Here is a 25650-nt window from a genome sequence, read left to right on the forward strand (position 1 = left end):
CTTTGCTCCCCTGAGTAAAGCTTTTCAAGTCATATAACTAATTGCCATATCTAGGGACTCCACAGTTAGATCCTTGCATAAATAGTTGTATGTTGTCCATTTCAAGGGGCTTTCAGAATTTTGGCATAGCTTGTCTGTATCTTACGGAAATATTCTTGATATTTATTTTCTGAAAGATCGATAGTGTTACAATATCTGTCACACAAAATTCTAATGTAGCAACTTTTTGTGAAGCTAAATTTTTTTTTTTTCTGAAGTGAATAGCCTGTGGATGGTACACAGTGCTGCTATGCTGCATCCATGCTGCTAACATGGGTATTTCATTATGGACTGAGAAGCTGAGAGCTGTATCAAGATTTTAAAGCACTGCCAAGAACTACCTAAGTCTGTGGCAGAGTTCAAAGAATAATTTTTCACCATTTCCTGCTTTTGCTTGAAGCCAAGAACTGACATGTATTTCTCCCTCATTGCTCAAGTATGTCAGTTTTCTTTCTTCACCTGTGTCTTCTAGATATTCCACAAAAGCTTAGGAACCCTTTTGTTAAACTTTCTGAGGCATGCTTATTTCTTTCACCTTTTCTTTTTTATTTCTATCTATTTTAAAGTGTTCCCTCGGTGCCTGTCTTATCCTTCAACAGTCATTCTTCTCCATTTAAAACAACAGTTGTAAAACCTTCCCCCACGTTTGTTTTCTCTCCTGATCTGCAGTTACTGATATTTTGTCCATCTAACCTTTGTAGATCTTGCATCCCTGTCATCTATTGTATGTCCGTCTTTGCTTTCTGCTTTGCTATTTAAAAAGTGGAGATATCTGTGATGATCAGAATCATACAGAGTTGGCACTGTAACAGTTTTAGCAGGAAGAGAAAATTTGTGCTCCCTTCGGAAAGGTATAGAATTTGGAAAACCTCTGTGCTTTTGGAGATAGAGAATCAGCCACAGTTGTGAGAAGGTTAACATACCAGAAGTGTCTTGAAATGGGATGCTGAGTGGATTATGATGATGGGAGTTGGATTGTGATGGGGGCTTTATAATTTAAGATGAAAAAAAGAAACCAAACTCTTGAGAATGCACCAAGCATTTTTTTTATTTTCTTGTTTTTTTTTTTTTGTTTTTTTTTTTTTATTTGTTTGTCTGCCAGCAGCATTTGAACAATTCTTTGCTGATTCTGTTCTAAATAATGGGAGCTGTGTGAATTCGGTCTCCTGTGAGCTCAATGCCAGACCAGGGCTGATGAGACCATATAGTTCCAGAGATGTCAGTTCAGCCTCATGGCAAAACAGTCATGGTATCGCATATCTAAGATGCTGAGTGATGTGGTGGTGGAGGACTAGAAGAAGTTGCAGTATCAGTCTGAAATGTCTGCATGCTGTGGAGCATTGTGTGTGATCTCAAAGTAAAGTCTATTCCCTTAATGCCACATGTTGCAGAGGCAATGTCACATAATGCAGAGGCAGGGAGAATTCCAGTAAAACACTGCCCTTGTTTCAAGGTGTAATATCAGCATACATGCTAGCTAAGTTATTCTATATCTTTCTGGGTAAGCTATTAGTTCAACAAATTTTTTACAGGAGGTTTAGTTCCATATTCTTTTGTAAGCTGCCTGAGCCTTCCTTTTCTGTTATAGAGTTGTCTTTGCCAAATGGTTTTTCTTTCTCTGGGTGCTAGTAACAAATAATATACTTTCCTTTCCTCCTTTTTCTCTTTCTTTTTATTTTTCCCAGCCAGAGGTGGTTGTGACTGTCACTGTGGCTTCCCCTAAGCTCTTCCACCTAGTCCTCCGCTATGTCAACCTGGGTTCAAAAAGCTCTAAAGGAAAGATTTCAGTTGCTGAGGGAAAACATTTTGGCACTAATTATACTTGTAAGTGAATTAATTTTCTCATTAGGCTTACCTGTCTTCATCTGTTATACGCAGCACTGTCATTCTTGTATGTACTTGTCTGCATGTGCATTTTTCTTGTAGGCAATCAGTATGGTGCTTGCATGGCTTCTAACTGTTCTTCTGTTTAGCACTTTATGGCTGTTTTTGTTTATTAACTTCAATTTTTCAGAACGAAGTGAGGATATCTTTGAATGTGGAAAAATCAAACCTCTCCTTATTTCGCATTGTCCTGAGATATATTAACCCTGGAGGTGAATCATTATCTGGCCGCATATCTGCTTGTCAAACTCGGCCTGAAACAGGTAGGTATGACTCAACAGCACAGCAGCAGATCAGATAAATGATAGATCAGAGAAGCCATTTCAAGATACTACTAATTCAAATTTGTATTGTCACTTAAAATGCATTGCTTTTAACGGTGTCAGTGCTTCTGTGCTTTTCCTAATATATTTTGCTGTAACTGATGTGGCTATGTTTGCATGAAACTTCTGCTTGTAGTGGGAATCAACTTTTGTTTTTTAAAAGTTAACCAAATTTGGTACTTTCAGTTCTGTCCTCGAAAGCTCTGAACTGTGTGTTTTTAGGAAGATTTCAGATAAAGGATAACAGCACTTGATTTAGTTGCCTGTAATATTTCAGTTTAAAAGTAGTTTCTCCCTTCCTGCCATGAATAATACTTATTTCATGATGAACCCTATCAATCAAGTTAGTTCTGTTTACAGACCTCGACAACATGTGATGACAACGTGTGCTCTGGTAAAAGATAAGTACTCCATATCCTTTGAATGGCAGAGGCATTCCAAGTCTGCATTTAGGATCATCTTGTATTATGCCTAGCATTATCAACCTGCTGAGAATCAGTGGAATTTAGTCACAGTTCCTCTCAGTAGTTTGGAGAGGACAGATCTGAAGACAGATCTGAAGTCAGGTACCACTCATTAGATTAGAAGCAGCTTCATAGTCAAGTCTGGCTTACATTGCCTGGCAGACAAGGGAACTTGCTTTAAATAAAGCTTTTGTCTGTGTCTTGGAGCTTCCAAGAGGAAACCTTTGCTATCCATAACGTTTTAGGTGCTTTTGAGAACCTCTGGTATCTAAAATATGCAGCAGAAATTTGTATAACAGGCCTTGTGTCTGTCAGTAATAATGGCAGATAGAGGTAAGAAAACATTTCAGAATATTGCAAAACTGGCTATTATAAGGGAAAAAGCTCTTTACTATAAGAGTGGTAAGGTGCTGGAACAGGCTGCCCAGAGTGGTTGTAGATGCTCTGTCCCTGGAGGTGTTCAAAGCCAGGTTGGATGGGGCCCTGGACAGCCTGGTCTAGCATTAGATACGGAGGTTGGCAGCCCTGCCAGTGGCAGGGGCGTTGGAGCTTTTGATGATCCTTGAATTCCCTTCCAACCCAAGGCGTTCTATGATTCTATGAAAAAGTTTGCTTTTCTAAACCAATTTTCTCAAGACTAATGAGAGTGAAGATTACAATAATTGCATAATTCTGTTATTTACTGTGTGCAGTTATTAATATGTATTAATAGAAGAGCATTGATAAGCTCCTACCGGACCAGGTATAATATATGTAATAATAATAAGTCTAGAGCAATAAGCAGGTAGAGACATTTTACAGTCTTTTATTTCTATTTTTATTTATTTATTTCTGCTTGCAGGTGCTTCTCAGAGCAAAGAGTTTGTCTTCCCACCCAGCAAGGAGCCAGCTTTTGTCATGATCCCAGGAAAAAACTCCACAGAGTCTTTCTCACTGGTTTCAGGCACATGGACTGTCAGTATAATAGCAGAAGAAGTCCTCTTGGTAAGAAAGCAATTGAGGAAAACAAGTGGTTGAAGACTGCCATGATTCTGTAATTATTTGCCAGAAAGAAGTCTGGAAGCAATTGAAATCCAGCATTAGTGAAAGGAGTACAGTGGCACGATTACCTTCAGACTCTTACTCCTTTTTTTTTTTTTTTGTTTTGTCCTCTGACTTTTATCTGCTCTGATTTTTCATGTACTTACAGGCTTTGAGTCTATCCAAAATATGTATCTTCAAAGGATGAAGCAATATTAATATATGCAACTGGTTGAGCATAAAAGCTCATATAAATTTTTAATTCTTACATATCAGGTGTCATATTTAAAGCTTTGCTACAGATGCTCAAGTTGTTAGTTTTCTAACAAAAATTCATCAGAAAAATATTAAATGGTGGGCTTGATAATTAGAAGGTGATTTTCTAAATGTTTTTAATGCTTCTTCCACACATTTAAAAGTTCTCTGTGAAAGCAGTTCTGGGAAATTCCTGTATAATAAATAAATTAATAATTGTGGTGATCGTTTGTGATCCTACATCTTTAAGTTTGTTCATAAAGATACCACACTGAAATTCATGTGTGTATTTTATAGAGTTAACAAGTACCCACTATCTTTAGTCATCATCCCTGAGGCTCTGTAAAATTTGTGCAATATTGTGTAAAATGTTACTAAAAAGCTTGCATGCATATTTCTTACTGAAAGTGACAGTACTGTTGTGCCTGTTTTTTTTAATAATACCTTTGAAAAGGAATTTGTTAATGATCTTAGCCCAGAATGTTTTCACACACACACACACACGCACGAAGTTTTTAATAAGTTAGCTTAAATATGTTTTTATTGGAAAGGCAGAGCAAAAACAAGCCAGCATGTCTTACCAATACACAAAGCACATCTTAAATAGATTAAGCAACTGGATCATTGGGGTTATAAACCAAGATCAACCTTGAGTTAGAAGATATGTGTTTCAGAGCTAACTCTTAAGTAGGAGAGGCTTTTAGTTTCCAAGGCTCTGGGCTTGATGTGTCCTGTAAGGTGGTGGGGATATGGTGGGGAAGCTCTTTTATGAACACCATCCTGTACAATATGTGATGAAATAGTGGCTGCAGAGTTTCCCTGCTCACAGAGCAGTGCATTTCTCCCATCTCTGTGAAGATACAAATAGAGTTAACAAAAGATAAGTAACAACAAAAGCATGTGTCTTGCAGATAGATACTCTCCATAAAATTTGTTTCTGTAGTTGGTTTTGTGCATTGCTACATTGTGAAAGTCTGGAGATGTTTCTTCTGTATTTTTCTGCATGGTCTTGCAGTTGTTGTATTCTTTGTTTTTAGGATTACATGGTGCTGTTACCTAGAGATTATTATGAAGCATCCATCTTGCAGATCCAAGTTACAGAGCCTTGCACCTATTCAGGACATGTTTCAACAGAGAAGTCAGTATATATGCTGGAAAATAAACTATTGTGTTGGGTCATATTGTTATTATCCCACTGCAACTGAAAGCAATAATAATAATGTGTTTTTTTCTTTTTTGTTTTGTGTAAGCTGCTTGCTCTATCAGCATTTGCCATTGGGCAAATTTTCCTGTGTCCTTGCTTCAGAGGCAGTATATTTCAGGCATGGTGGAAAACATGGAATGCCTGTCCGACAGCCAACTCCTGATCAACCAGCGATGTCACTTATCAGTGGAAGTGAGGTTAGATTCCTGCATGCTAATTGCAGTCCCATCTGCACTATTAACTATAAAACTACTGGATTAAAACAGTTGCAGATTCATGGCTTAGGATTTGCAGATCTTTAACTCATCCCTACAGCAGACTCTGTGTTAAGTTCTAAATTTTTTATAGATTTTAAAAGATTAATATAGGCACATCTATAACTGTGACCAGAGTAGATGTTTCACTCTGACATAACTGTCTTATTAAATAAAAATCTCTGTGTTTCAGGCATACTGTGTTGTTCAGCATACTGCTTAATTATAGTAGAAATTGCAAAAGGATTTGTCCTCAGTGACTCTTAATCTTTTTTTTTCTTTCCCTTAAATAGCTATAGTTATGTAAAATTTTTACTTCATTTAAAAAGCAGGCAGAAGAAAGTATGCCACTGCTGTAAGTCCATTGAAAGAGAAACATGTTTTATGAAATTGAAAATTGTACTAGAAACATGTTTCATTTGGGGGAAAAAAAAAAAAAAAAGAAAAGAAAAGAAAACATTTTATTGTGTGATAATTACATGTAGAGTGATGATTATGTCCTCTATTACTGTGGCATTAGCTTTTAAAAACACCAAGTACGACAAGGATACTTACGTGCCACAGGCCCTGGTGCTTGTTTGCAACTACTGGTAATTTCAGTGAAGTCAGGATGGCTGTTGACAGAATTATTTGCTTGCTTAAATGTTCATAGCTTCAGGACATTGAGGAAAAACATCTTAAATTTGAATTGTATGGCCAAATGTAACAAAAAAACTGTAACCACAGCACTTTCCATTCAACTACTTTGGAGTATTTTCTGTAAAATATTAATTTAAGCAACTTGCAGAGATGAACTAACAGAAAAAATAGTTTTTTCAGAAATTAGCAATGGCTATGTGGAGAAGATGCTTTCAGTCTTCATAGGGAATCAGTACACAGTACTTCAGAAGTAGAAATTATGTTCATGGAAATGTTTATGTAGCAGAGAATTAGAGTTCGCTTTTATTTGTTTTTAAAGATAGGCTAGAGATGAGAATGACAATTTATTAGCATCATTAGAATTTCCTCACTGGTAAATTCTACTGTTGATAACAGAAATAATAAGCCTCAGCTTATCTTGCAGATCTGCTGTTATCTTCCCAGAACTGTTAAATGGCAGCTGTTTCCTGAATTTGATTGACTCTCATTAGTAGACAAAGTGATAATTTATAAGCACTACTTCTATTCTGTTGGATTGTCCTTTGCTGTGACAGTACTAGGTTGGCTCTAGACTAATGCTGACTGGTTTGGTTGGAGGACAGGAAAAGGGAGCTTCCTGCAAGAAAAAAAATGAAAAATCTAAAGACTTTTTTTCCAACATTGCTTGACCTAGGTCAATTTACAGATGACCATAAATGTTCCTCAAGTTGGTCGCTATGTTCTTGTTTTTGAATACGTCAATGAAGATGATCAGTTATACACTGCTGAGGTAGCAGTAAATAGTCCTGGACCTATCACAGAAGGCAGAGTGAGAATATACAGTTGCAAATACAGGTGAGAACTTCCAGGTTAAATACTAAATGGTTAAGCAACCATTCAGTATATAATTATACCTTTTATATTTTGGAATCCATTGTGCTATATATGTTGTTCAAATACTGGATTGACTAAAAAGCAAATACGTGATTGTCTGGGTATTGTATACGTTTTTAAGTCTGTGCAGTCAGCACATTAAATATTGCTGCTGCTTTAGTGAACTTTTTCTGTACAAAGAGATTTTTTATATACACTTAAATCTTTATAAATTATGAATCTTGGGGTCCAGTAGCAGGGCATCCAGCAGCTCTGTTGGCAGCAGATGTCTGCAGTATTTATACTTGTTTAGTTAAAAGCAGTCTGAGGGTTTGGGCTATAATGAAAAGTAGCAGTCAGTACTACAAGGGTGTTCCCACTGTTGTAACAAGATTTTTTGAAGCAGATGTATAAATGTTTCTCTGAGTTTCTGAGTGTAGCCATCCTTTGGCTGTTGGGCTGTAGGCAAGGTTGTAAGCCATATGCTGATTTATCCTTGTTGACTGCTGAGATTACTGGAGATGTTTCAGAGATTTTGCCTGTCCTGGTGAGATCGTCCTTAACACTTGAGCAATTCAGAATATGACTCAAATGTGATACTGCAAGTGTCTGTGCCCCTGGGAGCGTGAGGAGACTGCTGCCATGCATCAATTTTTCTTGTCAGGCAAATTTTGAACAGATTGGAGGCTTGAAGCTGTTTGGGATGAAACTGCCCAGTAGGAAAAAATTGTTTTCATCAGCATATTTGTGATACAGAGCAGAGCTATGTGAAGCAGTGACCTTGCAAGGTTATTGCTAGACAAAGTTCTTATTTTAGCCTGTTGTGTAATACTTTGAGCCCCCAAACACTTTTTATAGAGCTTCAATTTTATTGCTTTTATAGCAAACATCTCTTATGGGCTTATTTTGATCTTACTCGTTAGTGTATCTGTTACACTAAGAGATTAGTCATGGAAAAAAAAGCAACAAAGAAAGCCTTTGCTACTTAAATGTAGCAATGCAGTAAATCCCTTCTGCTGCCATTCTACATTAAGCTAATAGTCACGTTGCAAGTAAATTGCTGTGTCATCTTTCCTGAGCAGAAAGATGTGTGTCCCTTCTGTTAGAAAATGAAACAGTTGAACCACAATGAAGTCCATGCACATCAGAGAAACTTGAGAAATCACAAGTGTGTCAGGCCTTGCTCAAAGGGAACTGTTTCCACTTCTGTAAGGCTGTAGGAGTCCTGCTCCCTCAATAAAGCAGGGTTACAAGCCTCTAGCAAGACTCTTCTTAGTAAGTGTCTGTCTTTACTGAAGATCTAGAGCTAAATGAAGGTAGTCAGTAAGAGACAGACTAGCGATTTTTCACTTGCATTGAGGAGAATCTCAGAGGACAGTTTCATAAAATCAAGAATTGCGCAGGTGCCATTGAGTGGATAATAGCTGCTAGTCCACACAATCAACAACGTGTAGTGATATGAAAGCAGAGGCTGGTACATTCTGGTACCTCAAGGAGCACAGACCGGGTACTGGATGTTAATTACATGCCATGTAACATCTGCAGACGGCATGTAAGTATGTTTCAGCATCAGAGCTGAGGTGTGGAGGTTTAAACTCTGTGTAGATCAGTCTAAAAAGGACAAGCATCATTTTATAGGTGGTGCTTCCTTTGTGAGGATGCTGCGTGTTTACCAGCCACAGTTGTTACTTACAATCCAGCAGAATGACCGGGCACCAGTGGTGAGGCTAGCTAGGCAGCTGAGTTAGGCAATAGAATAAAAAGCATGGCCTTGCCAAGAGGCTCATTTAATCCTGTTTTCTGTCTCAGTTTCCTTTGTCGTAGTGTTGTTGTTGATGATAGGAATCGCATTGCAGCTTATGACCTTCTAGCAGATACAAAGATACATCTTAAGGCATCATCAATTAATTTTCTTCTGGTAAGTTTTCATTTACTTTTCTCTTTTGTAATCCTTATTCCCCAAGGAGATATACATATGATTCTATGATTCTTCTTATGTTCATATGTGCTGTGAAAGCATGTAATTTAGGTGCTTGAAGATGTTGGTTTATATATACACAGACAATAAAGAGTCAGGCAAGAAAGGCAAATTCCTGTTTATATTCTGTATCACCAAGAGTATTCCCCCCTCTCTTATTTCAGTGCCCTTCTGTTTTCTATATGCAGAGTTTAAATTAAAAGCTTCTGGTAGTTTTTTCTTCTTCTGCTTCTTTTTTTTCATTTTTTTTTCCTAATCCTCAAAATCTATCTGAGAGTTTCCCAAGTCTCCTAGTTTCAGATAATAAACAAATTCATTTTAGAAACGACAGAACTTTGAAATGCTTGGAATAAAAAGCCTTCGCTGCCATCTTTTGGTCCATGCCAGTAATACATTTTTCTGGACACAGATTTTTTTTCCTAATTGTTTCTGTGTTCACTGTTTCAGAAACATGAAGATGGTTGAAGTCCAGAGTTAGGATTAAATTATAAACACACAAGTAATTTCATAGAAATGTTATGAAGAAAGCATTATCAGTTATTAATCCTTTCTGGAGGCAGTGTTCAGTGTGAATAAATACAATTTGAACTATATGTTAACTCCCTGTAGCAGTTGCTGTGCTAATGTGATCCATATCCAGAAGTTGTTGATACTATCAGGCTATATATCTAAGTATGGAGGTTTTATACTAAGAATATCTTTATCTTTATTTCTAAAATGCAGCAGTATTTTTCTGAATAACTTACTTTGAGATTGGTTTGAATATTCTCCTGATATATAGGAAATACCTGTTACTTACACTAATAATTGTGCTTATTTTTCAGCACAAGGTTTGTATTATATCAGCTGAAGAATTTTCATTAGAATATGTGAATCCTAAAGTGTACTGCATAGCTGTTTATAGGAGCACTCATGAAAGAAGGTAGCGTAACTGTTCTGCTTTTTTATGCTTTCTGAAAGATATCATGAAAGGGAGACCTTTTTAATTTAATTCTTTTTAATGAACCTTTGCTCAGTGACTAAAAGTTGGCTCGTAAGCCACTTTTACAAGGTAGAATTAGTAAAAAAGTTGAAATGTTGTTAATTCTGGCCTTTTCCTTGCCTATCTGAACTACTGAGTGCTAGTGCACTAGAAAACAAAAGTATTTCATTTGCTGTCCAATGTGGTAAGTGTCCAAGTTCAAAAAACATTTCAGCTCCTGTTAGTCTTGCCTGCATGTCCCTAGTGATTCGAGTCTTAAGCCTTTTTTCTGATTGATCTGACAATGAGGAGAGCCTCAAAGTAAAAGTGAATATTATTTGCAAGACTTCAGAGGCAGAAAGTGGCTAGGTCTGCTAGTTTTCCAGATGGTAACTCCTAATATAATGGCTGAATTGAAATAGAAAACAGAAAAACCTGGATAGCAAATTAGATAAAAGTATGCAACTGTACTTGGCTTGCCAGCCTGCTTCTGTTCAGTCTTACAAATGAGAGTAGCTTTCTAATATGGAATGAACTTGTCCTGGCATGATAGGAATTTTGCATTCTTAGGCGATGTATACACCAAGTAAAATGGGGGAAAAAAGCTGGATGTAAAACATGATTTAAAATAAAACTAATGTAGATATATATAACTTGGGTTTTTGTTTTTTTTTTTTTTTTGTCTCTTTCTATATTTGCATATTTTGCTATATATTTCTGTTCCATTTTTAAGACCAATACCTGGCATAATTTTTGCTCTCCTCAAAGTGTTTAGTGTTCACCAAGTTGAAAGATGCAGAATCTTGGCTCAGTTTAATAGCATTAGAAGCAGATGTTGCACATGGTTTCCTGCACAAGGCTGGCAAATAGATCTGAATCTCAGAACTGGAACACCGTTGGCATTCCAGTTCCTTGTCTGTCCTGAACAAAGAGTTATCATCGTCTTCTGAGTACCTACAAGAATTGAACAAACACCAGCATGAAACCCTCAAATAACATTTTCTCCTGAAGTTTTATAAAACATTTATCTCAATCAAATTATTAAAAATTGAGTATACCAAGTAAAAATTGGTTAAACACACAGTGGATGAATTGGGATGCTTTCAAGGAACACTATTTTGGCTTCGGTTCTACAAATATTTTGAGTACATACTTAACTTTTAAGTACATAAGTAGTCCCACTGTCTTTGGTGGGGAGACTTACATTTTTAAAGGTCATACCTACATAAATATTTGCAGAACTGAGAACTCGATGTTAGCACGGACTCTGCTGAAGGCAACTAACAGCATCATTTAACATTTTTTTAAATTATATTTTAAAACTCTTGGTTTCCTTAGAATACTATTGGATAACTGTTTAGTTTATGGAAATGTTGAGTAAATAAAATCAGTCCACATGCATTTTCCCCTTTGTAAGTTAGCTCTGTACCTATTGCTTTCATTTACTTTCTGACCATGTCCATAAAATTCCAAAGAGTAACAGTGGTTACTATTGCATTGTTAACTGTATTACATTCTACCATGTTAACTTCTGGGATTTAAATGCATTTTCTTTCATGGTGCTGAAGGAATGTTCCCAACCCCAAGAGTAATTATTATTATTTTTTTTTTTTAGTGTAACATGCATTCCCTCAGTGTATGAAACTCCACCAGCAACTTTGATTTTGGATGCATTTGGGGATGGGAAAATCTCTGAAGGACAAAGAAATATACTTCATCAGCCACTGAGTGCCCCTTTATCTTCTGACAAAGTTGATGGAGTCACCTTGGCATCATTACAGGTAGTTCATATTTTGAAACTACTGTTTCTAAAGTCACAAATGATGTTCTTAGAAAATTTATTTAGATGAAGCATTCTAAGAAAATAAAAAGTAAATGAAGTGATCAAAATGATATTGCAGACTAAGTAAGCCACAAAGATAATATACCAAAAGAGAAACAATGTGCCAGTTTCTTTCTAAGCCTATACTAAACTGTAAAACTACTAAACTGTAGTCTTGGAAACTACAAAAGTGCATTATATGTGCTTGACATGTTAACAAGTAGGAGCATCTGGATGTAATGCTGTAGCCTTTGAAGTTATTGTTAACTTCCTGAGAAATACCAAGTCCCCTCTTTACTGTTGCAGCTAGGAGTTATATAGAAAAAAATATATATTATATATATAGAAAAGTTGATAAAAACAATAATATTTCACAAAAGAAATGTACTACTAGAGCTGTCCTTGCTTCTGCAGAACCAGGTAACCATGACTGGCAGAGTGCCCCGCTTGGGCAAATATGTATTTGTGGTACATTTTTATCAGCCAGCACATCCAACATTCCCTGTACGTGTGCATGTGAATGCAGGACATGTGTGGTCAGGTAGGAATCCAAATTTAATCTAACTCCTTTCTCTTCTCAGCGTTTTGACGTACTGGTCATTGTTTGGCATTACGCTTCTTCTAGGTTCCTTTAATGCTTCATTCTGCCCTCATTCTTCTGGCTGTCGGGATCAGGTGATTGCAGAAAACCAAATTGAGCTTGACATTTCTGAACCTGAAGTCTCTGTTACAGTAATGATACCTGACAGAAGAATGCTGGTTTTGGTGAGTTTACTACGTAAGTGTACTTGAAAATACTCTTGCAACTTCACCAGCCATTTAGAGATAAGTACAAGGATGAAAACTAACAAGAAAGTATTTGATTTTTTTACATAGTGTTTCAAATTGTTAGGATCTTGTACGCTGCTTTTGTTTTTAAGTTTCTAAAATATCATGCATTGCTTTTATTGTATGCTGATTTTTAGAGTAAATCTGAGGAGGAGGGTGCGGATACAGCTTCCGAGTATGTTTTCCTACCTTTTTGTTAAAATGTGATATTCTGGGGGGACAATCCAGTACTCATAAAGAAGTAACATTAAAAAATATAAATGCCTCAGCTTTTTTGCGTGTTTTTGTTTGTTTGTTTGTTTTTTTCCCTGAAATGTACAATTCAGCTTTTTCTGTTTTAAGGAAAGTGTCTTAGTTGTTCCAGCAGACAACTACAGTTACAAAATTCTTGACAAAAAGACCATGGACAAGTCATTTGATTTTATTACCCAGTGCGGAGGAAACAGTTTCCACATCGAGTAAGCATCACGTCCTAAAAAACTGGGCATTTGAAAGCTGGTATTTAATATTATTTTCACTTCTTATTAAAGAAAAATGAGTAAAAACTTCATCCCTTTGCTGTGTTAAAATGCTTTTCATGGCTTATGCTGGCTCATTAATATTGCATGAATCATTTTTCCATGACTTTCTATTGTAAATGAAATGTAAAGGTAACTTTATTACTCATAGGATGGAAGAGGAAAATCTATGTCATCTTTCTGTCTTTGGTATTTCCATCTTTGGTATTTTGCTTGGCCTGCTGAACTAATATGACTAATGTACATACTTTGAAAAAATCTCTTACCTACTCTTACCTATCTACCTAATGATCAAAATCATTTACTACTAATATAATTAATGTAAGTATGTCCTTGCACGCCATCCTTGTTTCAAAGACTTGTTTGAAAGATAGGACCATAATTTACAGAACCACTGCAAAGTATTCTGATAGCAATTTCCAAGTTGCAATACTGACAAAATTTATATTTCAACTTAAACAGCCCAGAAAGATCATCAGCCTTCTGTAAGGATTCTGCAAGATCACTTGTGGCATTCTACAACAATGGAGCAGTGCCATGTAATTGCCATAGCGAAGGTTCCATGAGCCCCACCTGCAGCCCTCTGGGAGGACAGTGTATTTGCAGACCTAACGTCATCGGGCGTCAGTGCAGCAGATGCCAGACTGGCTACTATGGATTTCCATTCTGCAAGTGTAAGTACATGCTCTGGCTTATTCAGTACTTGAGAAGACCTTAGTTATTTAGTTCTCTCATTTCATTGCATGGGCACCACACCTTCACTCTTTTTTACAGAGCAGCCTGGTTGAGTCATCTTAGATTTAGCATAGCTTTCAGTTTGATGCAGAGGTAAACTCATTCCCTTTAATTGCACCTAGTTCACAGTGAAATGTGTCTTCATGTGAATTATCTGATCGGGACTTACAGTTTTACTGGTTATAATCCATATTGCTTCTCAGTTAAGTTGATTTTTCTGCACTGACTGCTTAGTAGTTGCTGTGTTAACACTACTATATCTCAATTTACACCTTCAAGATTTTCCATTGATAATCAAGGACACATAGCATTCTTAATTCCTCTCATTGTGATATTGTTCTTAATAACATCAACAGATCTGTAGATCACGCCCCTAGTCCTCATCTGCCTTCCATATATGATTCTCTGTTAATATTGCTTTGTAGAAGTGATCATCTTGAAACCAAAACTATTAATTGTTTAATACTTGACAGTTTGGGGAAGTTTGAATTCAAGCGACCAATCCATGGAAAAGAGCCAGGGTCTTGAGCTACAGTTACAGTCACATAATCATGTTCCATGGCCTTGGCTGATCTCACTCTCATATCATCATGACAGCTGGAGTTGAATAAGCCACCTAAAGTTTGAAAATTGTGAAAGAGAGAGAAAAAAAAATGTAGCTTGTGTTTGTTTTATATTAAGATTTTATAAGAATTTATCATTGTAAATTGAGATGTGATTGATTTGTAGAATGTTTTCTTTGACATAGTATGCAACTGTGGGCAGCGTCTTTGTGATGACTTAACTGGCAAATGCATTTGCCCTCCTCGAACTGTGAAACCAAAATGTGAAGTGTGCGAGAAACATCACTTTGGCTATCACCCTCTTGCTGGCTGTGAGAGCTGCAATTGTTCAGAAAGAGGAGTTGTTAATGCAGCAAGACCAGAATGTGAAAAAAACAAGGGGCAATGCAAGTAAGTTTGAATTATGTGCATTATACATGATGCATGAGTTGTTTGCTTCACTATTCTTTTTGGGCATGTGGAGAATGTGGGAGGATACAGGGAACTTTTGCAATGATTAGCAGAAATAGAAGAGATGTTTGTCAATAGGTAGAAGTCAGCTGTTACAGGGATACATGCATTCCTCTGTAGAAATCTGTTTTGTGCGAGTAACTAATGGCGGCATTTGAGATACCAGGCGTGCATTTTGTTTGCTGGGGATGTGTCATGTAAGCTAATTCGGTGCCCGGATAGCAGTTCACCACAGACTGGAACTCTGACATATCATGGTGTATGTTATCTCTCAAATTCTTAAAATATCTGACATTCCACAGTCTAAAGTGTGGGTTTAAAATCCAGTAATGTTTTTAAGGACTGTAAAACTCACATGTTTGCATTGCAGTGAATTTTTAAGAGCTTAAAATAGATGCTGTGTGTATGGAAAATATCGTACATTTGGAATTGCTTTATTATGCCTTCTATATGATATGGTTATTTTTACGTATCTTGGTATGCTGAGGTAAAATATTTTCCTCTACATATCCTGTTGTTGATATTGTCTAAATTAAGTAAAGCATACATTCATAATTGCAGGGAAGCATCTTAAATTCAGATGCTGTCAGTATTAGTATAGTTGAACATTTCTGTTTATTTCCTTGGGGGAGATAAACAGAAAGCATACATGTGTGAGAGCCAATAGGTTGCATAAGGCTGAATTTGATACAGTTTAATTGGATTGGATATGCTTTTGCAGAGTCCTAATAAAGAAATATAGTCTTTCCTACTCTGCCATTAGTCCCATGTATACAACAGAGAATACTCACTTTCGGAATTCATATTGGAATTTTATATTATTTCCTGAAATTGAACTATTTTTTCATGTCTGTTGATTTTGCATGAACTGAATAATTGTTTTATCCCGATGACGAAACAGGAAACTGTTTTCGTAGATAGAAATCAAAATCAGGATTGAAGTGTAGCATATATGGAACAGACTGCCCAGGGAGGTGGTAGAGTCACTGTCCCTGGAGGTGTGTATGGATAGAGTAGGTGTAGTGCTTAGGGACATGGTTAGGGGGCAATATTTGGTGGTAAATGGACAGTTGGACTAGATGATTTTAGTGGCCTTTTCCAACCTTTATTATTCTTTTATATTCTGCACTGATACACTTTAATCTGATGGGACTCTGCTTTCGTTTCCCCCCATAACTTATTCTTACACAGGCAACAAAGCTGTACAAAAATAGATCAAATCATTCGGTCAAATAAAATGTAATACTTTAAAGATAGAGCTTAGCACATTTCTGCTCGAGTAAAGCTGAGGATAATTTCTGCAGAAATAGATTTTCTTTCTCAGTGAAAAGCTGTATTGCCTGATTGTAATGATGATATCTCTAACATGCAGCCTGTGACATAAATGAGATGACAGCTTACCTGTTAAAAAACATATATGTATTCTAAAGCAAAATCTCACATTTGGCAAATATTTTTGAACTGATCTGGAAGTACAAAGCCAGCTACGGCATTCTGATTAATACTTTTCCTTCTGTGGATTACATGAAGTTCAAAGTCCCCATCTAACTCCAGTTATTTATGTGTAAGGGGTAATGCATTCAGAGAGACTCTGAGAAACCTTACCCATTTTTTGGTGAACTGAGTAATTGTTTTTGTATTTTACATGAGGTGCAGTATACCTTGTCCACACACTTAACTGTTTGTTTCCATGTTTGTTGTGTAGCGCATGTATAAATTCGGTGCAGAAAACCGAAGGAAACTCCATCAAATCTCTGATTGTTGTAAGAGTGATGTTGTCACAACCAAAACATAAAGATGGTGGTGGTGATGGAAGACATACTTTATAAGTGGGAATTTACTGTCTTGAAATCTTTAGGCTATTAAGGGCAGATTACTGGAGTAAGCAAGTTAGTATAAGCAGAAGGAAGAAAGGTCATCAGACCTACAACTTCATTGCTCTTATCAGTCTGTAAAAGTTTGTCCCAAAGGCAGGAGGAAGGCTGTCACAGAAAGATATTTTAGGTTTTCTCAAGCCTTGTTTTTGTAATTTGGTGTCTTTTGCATAATGTACACTTCACTCAAGTAAATCCTTGAAAAGAGGGCCCACAAAAACTAAGGCCAAGTGCAAAGTGTTGAACTTAAGTCAGGTACAAGTACAGACTAGGAGATGAGAGTAACCCTATGGATAAGAACTTAGGGGCGCTAGAGGAGGAAAAGCTAGACATAAGCCAGCAGTGTCCTCTTGCAGCCTGGAAGGCAAACTGTATCTGGGGCTGCATCAAAAGAAGGGTGGACAGCAGGGAGAGAGATGATTGTCCCCCTCTACTTGGCTCTTGTAAGGCCCCATCTGGAGCACAGTATCCCAGCCTGGGGCTCCCAGTAGAAGCAGCATGTAGAGCTGGTGGGACAGGTCCAGAGGAGGACCATGAAGATGATCAGAGGGCTGGAGCACCTCTCTTATGATGAAAGGTTGAGTGAGTTGGGATTGTTTACTTTGTAGAAGTGAGGACTCTGGGAAGACCTCATTGCAATTGTCCAGTACTTGAAAGAAGCTTACAAACAGGAAGAAAACTGAGTTTTTATGCATGTAGATAGTAGTAGAACAAGGGGGAGTGAATTAGGTTAGATCTTAGAAAGAAATTATTTGCTCAGAGAATAGCAAGACACTGGAACAGGTTGCCCAAGGAGGTTGTGGATGCCTCATCCCTGGAGGCGCTCAAGGCAAGGCTTGATGGGTTCCTGGGCAGTTTGATCTTATTGGTTGGCAATCCAATAAGTAATCAAAATATCCCTTGTGAACAGTTGCAAACTAACACAAGACTTGTGTCAAGTTGATGTCTCCATAATTATTCATAAGACTGGGATTCTCCACATTTTTGTTAGCAGGTGAGTGCCTTGGGAAATGCCCAGTCACATCCTCCAGCTGTAAATCTCCCAGGTGCTCTTATCTGTATACAATATTTATGTTTCACTCTTTGCTGTATAGAGTAGCTCTGTGATGCAAACACTGATTTGCTGCAGAATTCTAATTCCATTGTGAGCTTTTATATCTTTCAAAATCGAATCCATAATTTCCATGACCACTACAAAATGTTGCAGTTCTTCTCACCATTCCACTGAGAGCAGTACTAATCTGCTGCTGTTTCTTCATGAAACTCAAAGTTTTTTCATAGCCATGTGATTGCCTCAAAAAGCCACCAGCCTCCCACTTTCTGTTCATGCCTCTCTTGTTGATTCCTTCCTGCATGTTTCTTTGTTTGATAAAGATGCAAACCAGGAATAAGAGGACGGCAGTGTGATAAGTGTGCTCCAGGTACTTATGGTTTCCCAAACTGCATACCATGTAATTGTAACAGAGATGGAACAGAACCAGATGTTTGTGATCCTCGAACAGGAATTTGTCTCTGCAAGGTCAGATAAATCAAATTAATTTCTGCACTCATAGGCATTGTTTGCACATCAGTTGTTATTTCAGATTTAATGGTGAATAGTGTGTGTTGAACATTAAGAATTAAATTCGGCTGTAGAAAGGCACAACTTGTATGTGCAGATTATCTGCATTCATTTAAATGAGTTCAGTATCTGTTGGTTTTACAGTTCATCTCAGTTTTTACAGGATGTTACGGCAATACAACGAAGATGTTCATTGATTTACTGAAGCAGTCTGTACCCTGCACAGATCTGCTATGTATCTGCATCTCAGCTTTTGGATGTTAACCAGGTCCCAGGCTTTTTTTAGCTATATTATGTCAGTTGACATTTCACTACAGCATTGTATCCAGGAAATCTTCCTTTGTTCTGATTTGCATAATTAGATATGATAAATGTGAACTTTCACAAGTGACCTTTTATACTGTAGGTTTCAAAAAGCCAGCAGGAGGGTTTTGGCAGGGAAGTTACCAGCTGTCTCTGACTAATAGGTATTATTCAGCAGTTAACTTTACAGACTGTAAAGACAGCTCATGACTAAGATAGTCTCAAATCAGTCAGTTCTATTTGTATTTGGAATATGGAATATACAGACAATCACATTTATTCATGTTTCCACGCACTTAAATAAATATTCTTTCAGAAGATTTGTTTTATGTGCAGGAGATTTTGGGGGCCTTACCAAAATCAAAAGGAAAACTCTGAGAATTCTTTCAATCATGCCTTAACAGGAGAATGTTGAAGGTGCAGAATGTGATATTTGCCGACCTGGATCATTTTACCTGGACCCTTCTAATCCCAGGGGATGCACCACTTGTTTTTGTTTTGGGGTAACAAGCAGCTGTCGCAGCACAAATCGCCATCGAACCAAGGTGTATTTGATATTTTTTTTCTTTGCTGTCATGAACCTACATTTAGTCCATTATGGAAATGCCAGATTTCTTCTGAAATTGCAAATATTTTTTATTAGTTGTGAAGGATGAGAAATGTTCTGTAAGCAATGGTGCAGATTTGGTGCAGCATGATTAAATCTTAGGTGTAGCCTGAATGTGCCTGTTAGTTGAAATGACCCTGTTTAGTAGCAAACTTGAATTGATGTTTAGAAGATTTCATCTAATGGTTACTGAAGACTGTTCTTGAAAACCTATCTATCTGCTCATCTTACTACTCTGAGATGTTCTGGTAGATAGGCGTTATATCTTCTTTTCCCTAGCATAATAATAAATAACAGGTTGTATAGTCCTTAATGAAACGAGAGCCAAAGTCTAAACAATTTTCTCCCCCTGTTATAGTGTTAATTAAGCTTAATAGAAGATGAAACAAACTTCTATTTCCTTTGATATATTTTCAGTTTGTGGACATGAGAAATTGGCGCTTGGAGGCAGTGGATGAAAATATTGACATTCCTGTCACTTTCAATCCAGTCAGTAATAGCGTGGTGGCTGATGTTCAAGAATTGCCTGCTTCAGTGCATAGTTTGTACTGGAAAGCACCAACATCTTACCTGGGAGAGAAGGTAAATGACACACGACTCCACTGTTTTAATAAACTGTTCTTCAGTTCACTTTTGTTTGTGTGTGTGCCAGCATTGTCGATATAGAGTCTCTTTGTATTCCTTGGATGCTCTTCTCTCTCTCCTCACTAGATTCTTATCTGCCTTTCCTGAAATGCCAGCAATCATAACATGTGACTTCTGAGTAGAAGGTTGTGAAAAGCATGATAAGGAACTGTGGTTTGGAGAGCTGGTACCTTAAGGTACTTCCCTGAAATTCAGAACACACAGAGCTTGCCAGTGCCGTAATATTCTTTAGATTCCCTAGAGTGTACATGTGCAACCCACTGATTTTATGTTTTTGTTGCCCTCTTTTTTTTATATTTTAATAAAAATAATAATAATAATAAAAAAAAGATTTTTTACTTATGGATGTTAACTATATTATAAATTGTACATGACTCAGGACAATTCCTCTTCACTCAATGCAGCTTAGGCAAGCCAGAATGCTGGACACCCATACCCTAGAGTAATTCTCTCCTGGGCAGACTTCCAAAAGAATAAAAGCTCAGCAAAGAATAAAATACTCAGCAGCCAACAAGAAAAAAAAAAGTAAAAAAAAGAAGAAAAAAAAAAAAGAAAAAAAACAAGAAAAAAGAAGAAAAACCCTTGTCTTTTAATATGTTGGTGGAAAGGCTGAAAGTTGTGTTACTTGGTTGCTGCATTACACCAGTACTACATTTCTTGCTCATAAACTGTACGTTTGTTGTCTCTGTCAGATGATGTTTCAATGAAGGGAAACAGAACACTTTCTTTTTCATGTCTGTATTCTTTCTACTGCTTACTTTTCATTCTGCTCATAGATAGAGGCAGATGCTTGCTCAATGTTGATAAGACATTTCAGACTGGAACCAGGAGGATTTTGCTGCTGGTGTCTCAAAGGCCCAAAGTCCTGGCTTCCTTCTTTGTACAACAGTGTGCAACTGAAAGAGTCTACAATTGCTAACCTTGTAGGACATACAGGTTTTTCGGATGCAGTTCTGATATCACATATGAGAAAACAATGAGAAAGGCATGATAGTATTAAATAGGAAACAATTTTTCAAGTTCCTCTTTAGTCCCCATTTTAAGGACTAGACTGCTGTTTTTTCATCCTGTTCTCCTGAGCTTGGGTATAAATACCTTTCAGTTGAACAACACGTGTAAGATTTACTTACACGTTTCTGTTTATATTATAAGGCTTCTTGCTGCAATGCCTAAAAACAATTTTCTGAAGTAATTTCATGAAGAAGCGTACTTCATCTACTATAATGCTAATCCAAACAAACTTCTTGTTCCCATTACAAAATGTAAATTGATCTATTATTGCTTTTAAACACAGCCGCAAAGAACAGTGCTATGATTTTTGTATTCTGCGTCGCAATATCAAACCAGGCATGCCATGTCTGTTTTTCATCTATAACTGTCTGTAATTCATCAATATATATAGAAACAAATAGAGCAAATGCTGGTGTCTACCTGCGGAACACTATAACCTGACAAAGCAATTTTATACATGTCAAAACAAATGCAAGTTATAAAAGCAAGCAGGAACGGGTTGAAAACAAAGTACTGCATCTGTGGCATATATCTGTTCATTTTTCTTCAAAAATGAAGTTCTCACTTCTCTAGAACCGAGAGTCAAATTTCACATATTTCACTTACAGCTTATGGTGTAGAATTTATTAGCCAAAATCAAGAGTTAGCAAAATATTTTCAATTCTGATAAGTGCTGCTTCTGATTTTGATCGTTCCCTTTCAAAGTGGCTGGAAAATCTTTATTCTTAATTCTGTATGGAGAGCAGACTTCCAAAGGGAAGTTCATAAATTTCCTGTATGCATTTCAGGCATAAAATTCTCTCATATTTATGTGGAGGATTTGATGATGCCATCTTTTCTCATAATCGTGAGAAAAGAAAATTTAAAGTGTTAGCAATTGCTGCATAAGGAGATGCTGGTAATGGAAACAGGAGATTTTTGAATGTAATATTTTCAATCACAAAGACTGCAAAGGCTCCTATATGGGTGTTGGAGAGATCAAGACATAAGAAGCCCCCTACTAGCTCCTCCAAGGTTTGTGTTTCACCTAGCACCCATAAAACTTTATAGCAAGCTCTTTTTGGAAGAAGAAGTGTTCAAGCTCTGCCTAGAGCATCTCTTTGTCTCTATATAGTATATTTTAAACAGAATTTCTGATACAACCCGGAGAAGCTGTTTGATAGATGATTCAAACATGCTTGCCTAAGCCTTTGTTTCATGTGGTGGAATGTTAATTTGGTTTGGTTTGAGGCCTTTTGAGATCTTCTATAGCTGAGCCATAAGACAGGTGGTTTCAGCTCAGCCTGCAACAATGGTCTGTTATCATTTTGCAATAGAGATGATGCCAGTAGAAATTGTATCATCTACAAAGTGGAGCAAAGATTTCCTGTTTGGATTCATATCAGCAAGTTAGGAAAATGAGTTAGCCAATGAAACACATTCAGACATGGTTAGTTTGACTTATCCATGTATGCTCATTGGGTATAAATGACCAATTCAATAATCAGTCTGATATCTGCTTTTGATGAGCCAAATTTGTTCTGTAGTCTGGGGAGGAGCAGCATTTATGCAATTATGCGGTTTTTTTCCACAAAGCAGATGGCATGAACCAAGATACAGAAATAAAATGGCACTGGTAACTATCCAAAAACAAACTATCAGACACTACTCAAAGTAACATCAAATGCACAAAGTAACCAAATCAAATAATATTTTCATCCAAACAACATGTATTTTCACATTTGGCCTAGAGAACAGAAAAATAATATATTGTTCACAATTCTTGAGGTGCAGTAGATTTGAATACAAATTATACTAATATCAAGCAATAACAAGTAGAGTAATTCATATTATGTGTATTTTGATCCAGCTTTCTTCATATGGTGGCTTCCTAAGTTACCAAGTGAAATCTTTTGGCTTACCTAGCGAAGGCATGGTTCTTCTGGATAAGAGACCTGAAATAAAACTAACAGTAAGTTTTAAAACAGTTTTTTTTTTGTCTTTCAAGCAATACCCATACCATGATTTTTTTTTTTACTTGATAACTGTGGCAAATATTGTACCTATATTACACTTAACTTTTTATAGCAACTTGCTACATTTCTATAAAAGTGATTTTATTGCATTTTCCTCGAAGTCATCAACATACTTCTCTCTGATACCAAGGTAGCATATTATTAAGCATAAATAACTTCAGAGCAAATAAAAATTTAGATGAATTATTGTTTTTTTAAATTCCCAAGACAATGTTTTTGTTTCTTGGGACCATCAAAAATATTAATTCAGTGTTCTAGAATATGCCTCATGCATTACCCAGTCATTTGAGTAGCAGGATGTGAAGTCAAAGTGTTCCTCAGTCCTATGTTTTTATTTTGTATTCCTTTCTGCATGCCAACCTTTTCTAACATATGAGACTATGAAAATGCAAAAAAAAACAAAAAACAAAAAAAACAAAAAAACAAAAAAAAACAAAAAACAAAAAACAAAACTTGGAACTGGTAACTAATTTCTAATTGCAAGCATTAATCAAATTATCTTGTGTTTTATTTAAAAGCAAGAATGTCAATGGGGTCAAAGCAGGGAAAGCACTTCTGACAATAAAATAGTGTTCATTACTTTGCTTGTTATGCTTTCCTTACAGAGTGATATACAATTACTATTAGTTTTTATTCTCTAAATAACAAGAATAATGAGCTTTATCAAATTGTATTGCATGTGAACACTTTGCTATTTTGCTGCTTTTTGTGGCAATGTTATATCCTTATTCTCATGCAGGGCCAGCAAATGAAGATTGTTTACGTGGATCCTAGTAACCCTCTGCCTGACCGTCAGTATTATGGCCGTGTGCAGTTAGTTGAGGTAAGAAATGGAAATGGAATGGCCTTCCATTTTCTTCCCTGTGGTACATTTACAAGTAATATGTAATTGAATACCTAATACTTACTAATATTAACATAAATTTCAATACTGCAGGTCATAAGTATAGACTTTTTTCTCTCTTCACATTGAACCTAGGTTCTGTTTCATGCTATCTAGTTTTAACACTTCTGAGTTAGGCATTTTGTCCAACTTAGTCCTTGGCACTCCCTCCAAAGCCAGTGGTGTAATACTGAATTAGTCACCACTGGAAGATGACTCAGTGCAGCCCCGGATGTGTACTTAATAGGGATCATAGAATCATAGAGCGACTTTGCTTTGGAAGACACCTTAAAGATCATCTAGTTCCAGCCCCCTGCCATGGATAGGACTACCAACCACTAAATCAGGCAATAGATCAGGCTGCCCAGGGCCTTAACCTACCTGGCCTTGAACATCTCAGATGAGGCATCTTCAGCGTCTCTGGGTAACCTGTTCCAGCACCTCAGCACCCTCTCAGTGAAAGATTTTCCCAACTTCTAATCCAAATCTCCCTTTTTTGTTTAAAACTGATGGAATGAACTGTTTCCTGTTTTCTTCCTATGAATCTCAGAGGAGTCTAGGTGCTTAGTTTAGATTAGGCGTCTAATGTCTGGGGAGGTGAACCTGGCAAGGATTATTCCTTCCTTAAATCTGTGCACAGAAAATCAAACTGAGCTATATCTGTCTCGTGTAGGTGAAAAGATAATGTATCTATGAATTTGGATGACTGAAGAAGAACCTGTATGCTGCTTCACTTTTTGATACCCCAAAGCCATACGTACCTTGCAAAGCACATCTCTTTTTGTACTCATTATTCCTTTCCCCGCCTATCCTGTGTTTACATTCATTGTTCTTATTTTACTGATGTTTGCTTCCCTCACACCACTGGGACTTTAGAACTTTGTTCACTTTTTTTTTTCTCCTTTTTCTTTTCTTTTTTTTTTTTTTTTTTTTTTTTTTTTTTTTTTTTTCTCCTCCGGACAATCCTGTCTTCTTTGTAGGTTCTCTTTTTAAGAGGCTGTAAGGCTGTGCTCATATTGTATCCTTCATATGCAGGGAAACTTCAGACATGCCAGCAGCAATAACGTTGTATCCAGAGAAGAACTGATGATAATCCTGTCTAGACTGGATGCCTTACACATCAGAGGCCTTTACTTCACTGAGACTCAGCGGTTAACCCTTGGTGAGGTTGGGCTGGAGGAAACGACCAGCATAGGAAGCGGCAGCATTGCATACAATGTAGAAACATGCTCCTGCCCTCCAGAGTACGCCGGTGACTCATGTCAGGTAGGAAATGTTTGCCTTCATACCACACCATTACCTGCTGTCTTGCCTACAGCTATACATACTAGTTTAGTTAGAGGAACAGGCTAGTTATTAAAGTACTTAAAGATCTTTTAAGTGCATGCACTTTTGATGGCTCAAATACTTTCACTGTCTAAGTAAAGACCTGTAAGGGTATTCAACTCTTCACCGCCTTTATGGAATTGTAAATGTCATTTTATATGTGTAAGGCACTATAATGTTGTCCAAGGGAAACAACCTGGATACTGTCCTATTCTGATAATGACTGATGCTTTTCCTATTTTTATTGGAAAATGTTTATAAGTTGAAGTTAACATATTTGCTAAACTGTTTGGAGATATTTTTCTGAAAGAGGATGTAAACAATGCAAAATAATACTGCTATCTGAAGAACGGTGGAATCATAGCCTCAGTTGTGTATTCAGTCCCTAATGCAGTTCCTGTAGATGTAATTGTTTTGGTTGTCACTTCAAAGCAGAATAAAGTACTGGAGAGATAAGCAGTGTACAAAATGCACCAATATGAGGAATTATTCTCTCAGAAGATGGTTGATGGTTGCCATAAAGCAGCAATTGCTGTGCTAACCTTACAAACATTTTTGAAATGAAAATGAAAGAACAGCTACACCGGAGTAGCTGCAGAGAGGCTGAACAAAACATTTACAGTTGGCTTTTGTCTC

General features: G+C 36.9%; 1 protein-coding gene across 2 annotated transcripts in view; it reads left to right on the forward strand.

Moving 5' to 3' along the window:
- The window catches only part of LAMA3 (laminin subunit alpha 3), a 112595-nt gene that overhangs the window by 47846 nt on the left and 39099 nt on the right, over window positions 1–25650 (forward strand). Inside the window, exons 23-41 of one of the 2 annotated variants that reach the window (XM_052704604.1) lie at window positions 1725–1863; window positions 3552–3694; window positions 5023–5123; window positions 5236–5386; window positions 6756–6916; window positions 8744–8852; window positions 9737–9834; window positions 11489–11654; window positions 12110–12236; window positions 12321–12460; window positions 12866–12981; window positions 13504–13715; window positions 14525–14729; window positions 18038–18182; window positions 18932–19072; window positions 19552–19716; window positions 22640–22741; window positions 23545–23628; window positions 24724–24954. In XM_052704604.1, coding sequence (XP_052560564.1) covers window positions 1725–1863; window positions 3552–3694; window positions 5023–5123; window positions 5236–5386; window positions 6756–6916; window positions 8744–8852; window positions 9737–9834; window positions 11489–11654; window positions 12110–12236; window positions 12321–12460; window positions 12866–12981; window positions 13504–13715; window positions 14525–14729; window positions 18038–18182; window positions 18932–19072; window positions 19552–19716; window positions 22640–22741; window positions 23545–23628; window positions 24724–24954 — 2736 coding nt within the window. Of the gene's footprint in view, window positions 1–1724; window positions 1864–2053; window positions 2187–3551; window positions 3695–5022; window positions 5124–5235; window positions 5387–6755; window positions 6917–8743; window positions 8853–9736; window positions 9835–11488; window positions 11655–12109; window positions 12237–12320; window positions 12461–12865; window positions 12982–13503; window positions 13716–14524; window positions 14730–18037; window positions 18183–18931; window positions 19073–19551; window positions 19717–22639; window positions 22742–23544; window positions 23629–24723; window positions 24955–25650 lie in introns of both variants that reach the window. The other variant, XM_052704605.1, reaches the window with a different exon arrangement.

Source organism: Tympanuchus pallidicinctus, unplaced genomic scaffold (assembly GCF_026119805.1).
Source record: "Tympanuchus pallidicinctus isolate F22 unplaced genomic scaffold, pur_lepc_1.0 scaffold5, whole genome shotgun sequence".
Lineage (NCBI taxonomy): Eukaryota > Metazoa > Chordata > Aves > Galliformes > Phasianidae > Tympanuchus > Tympanuchus pallidicinctus.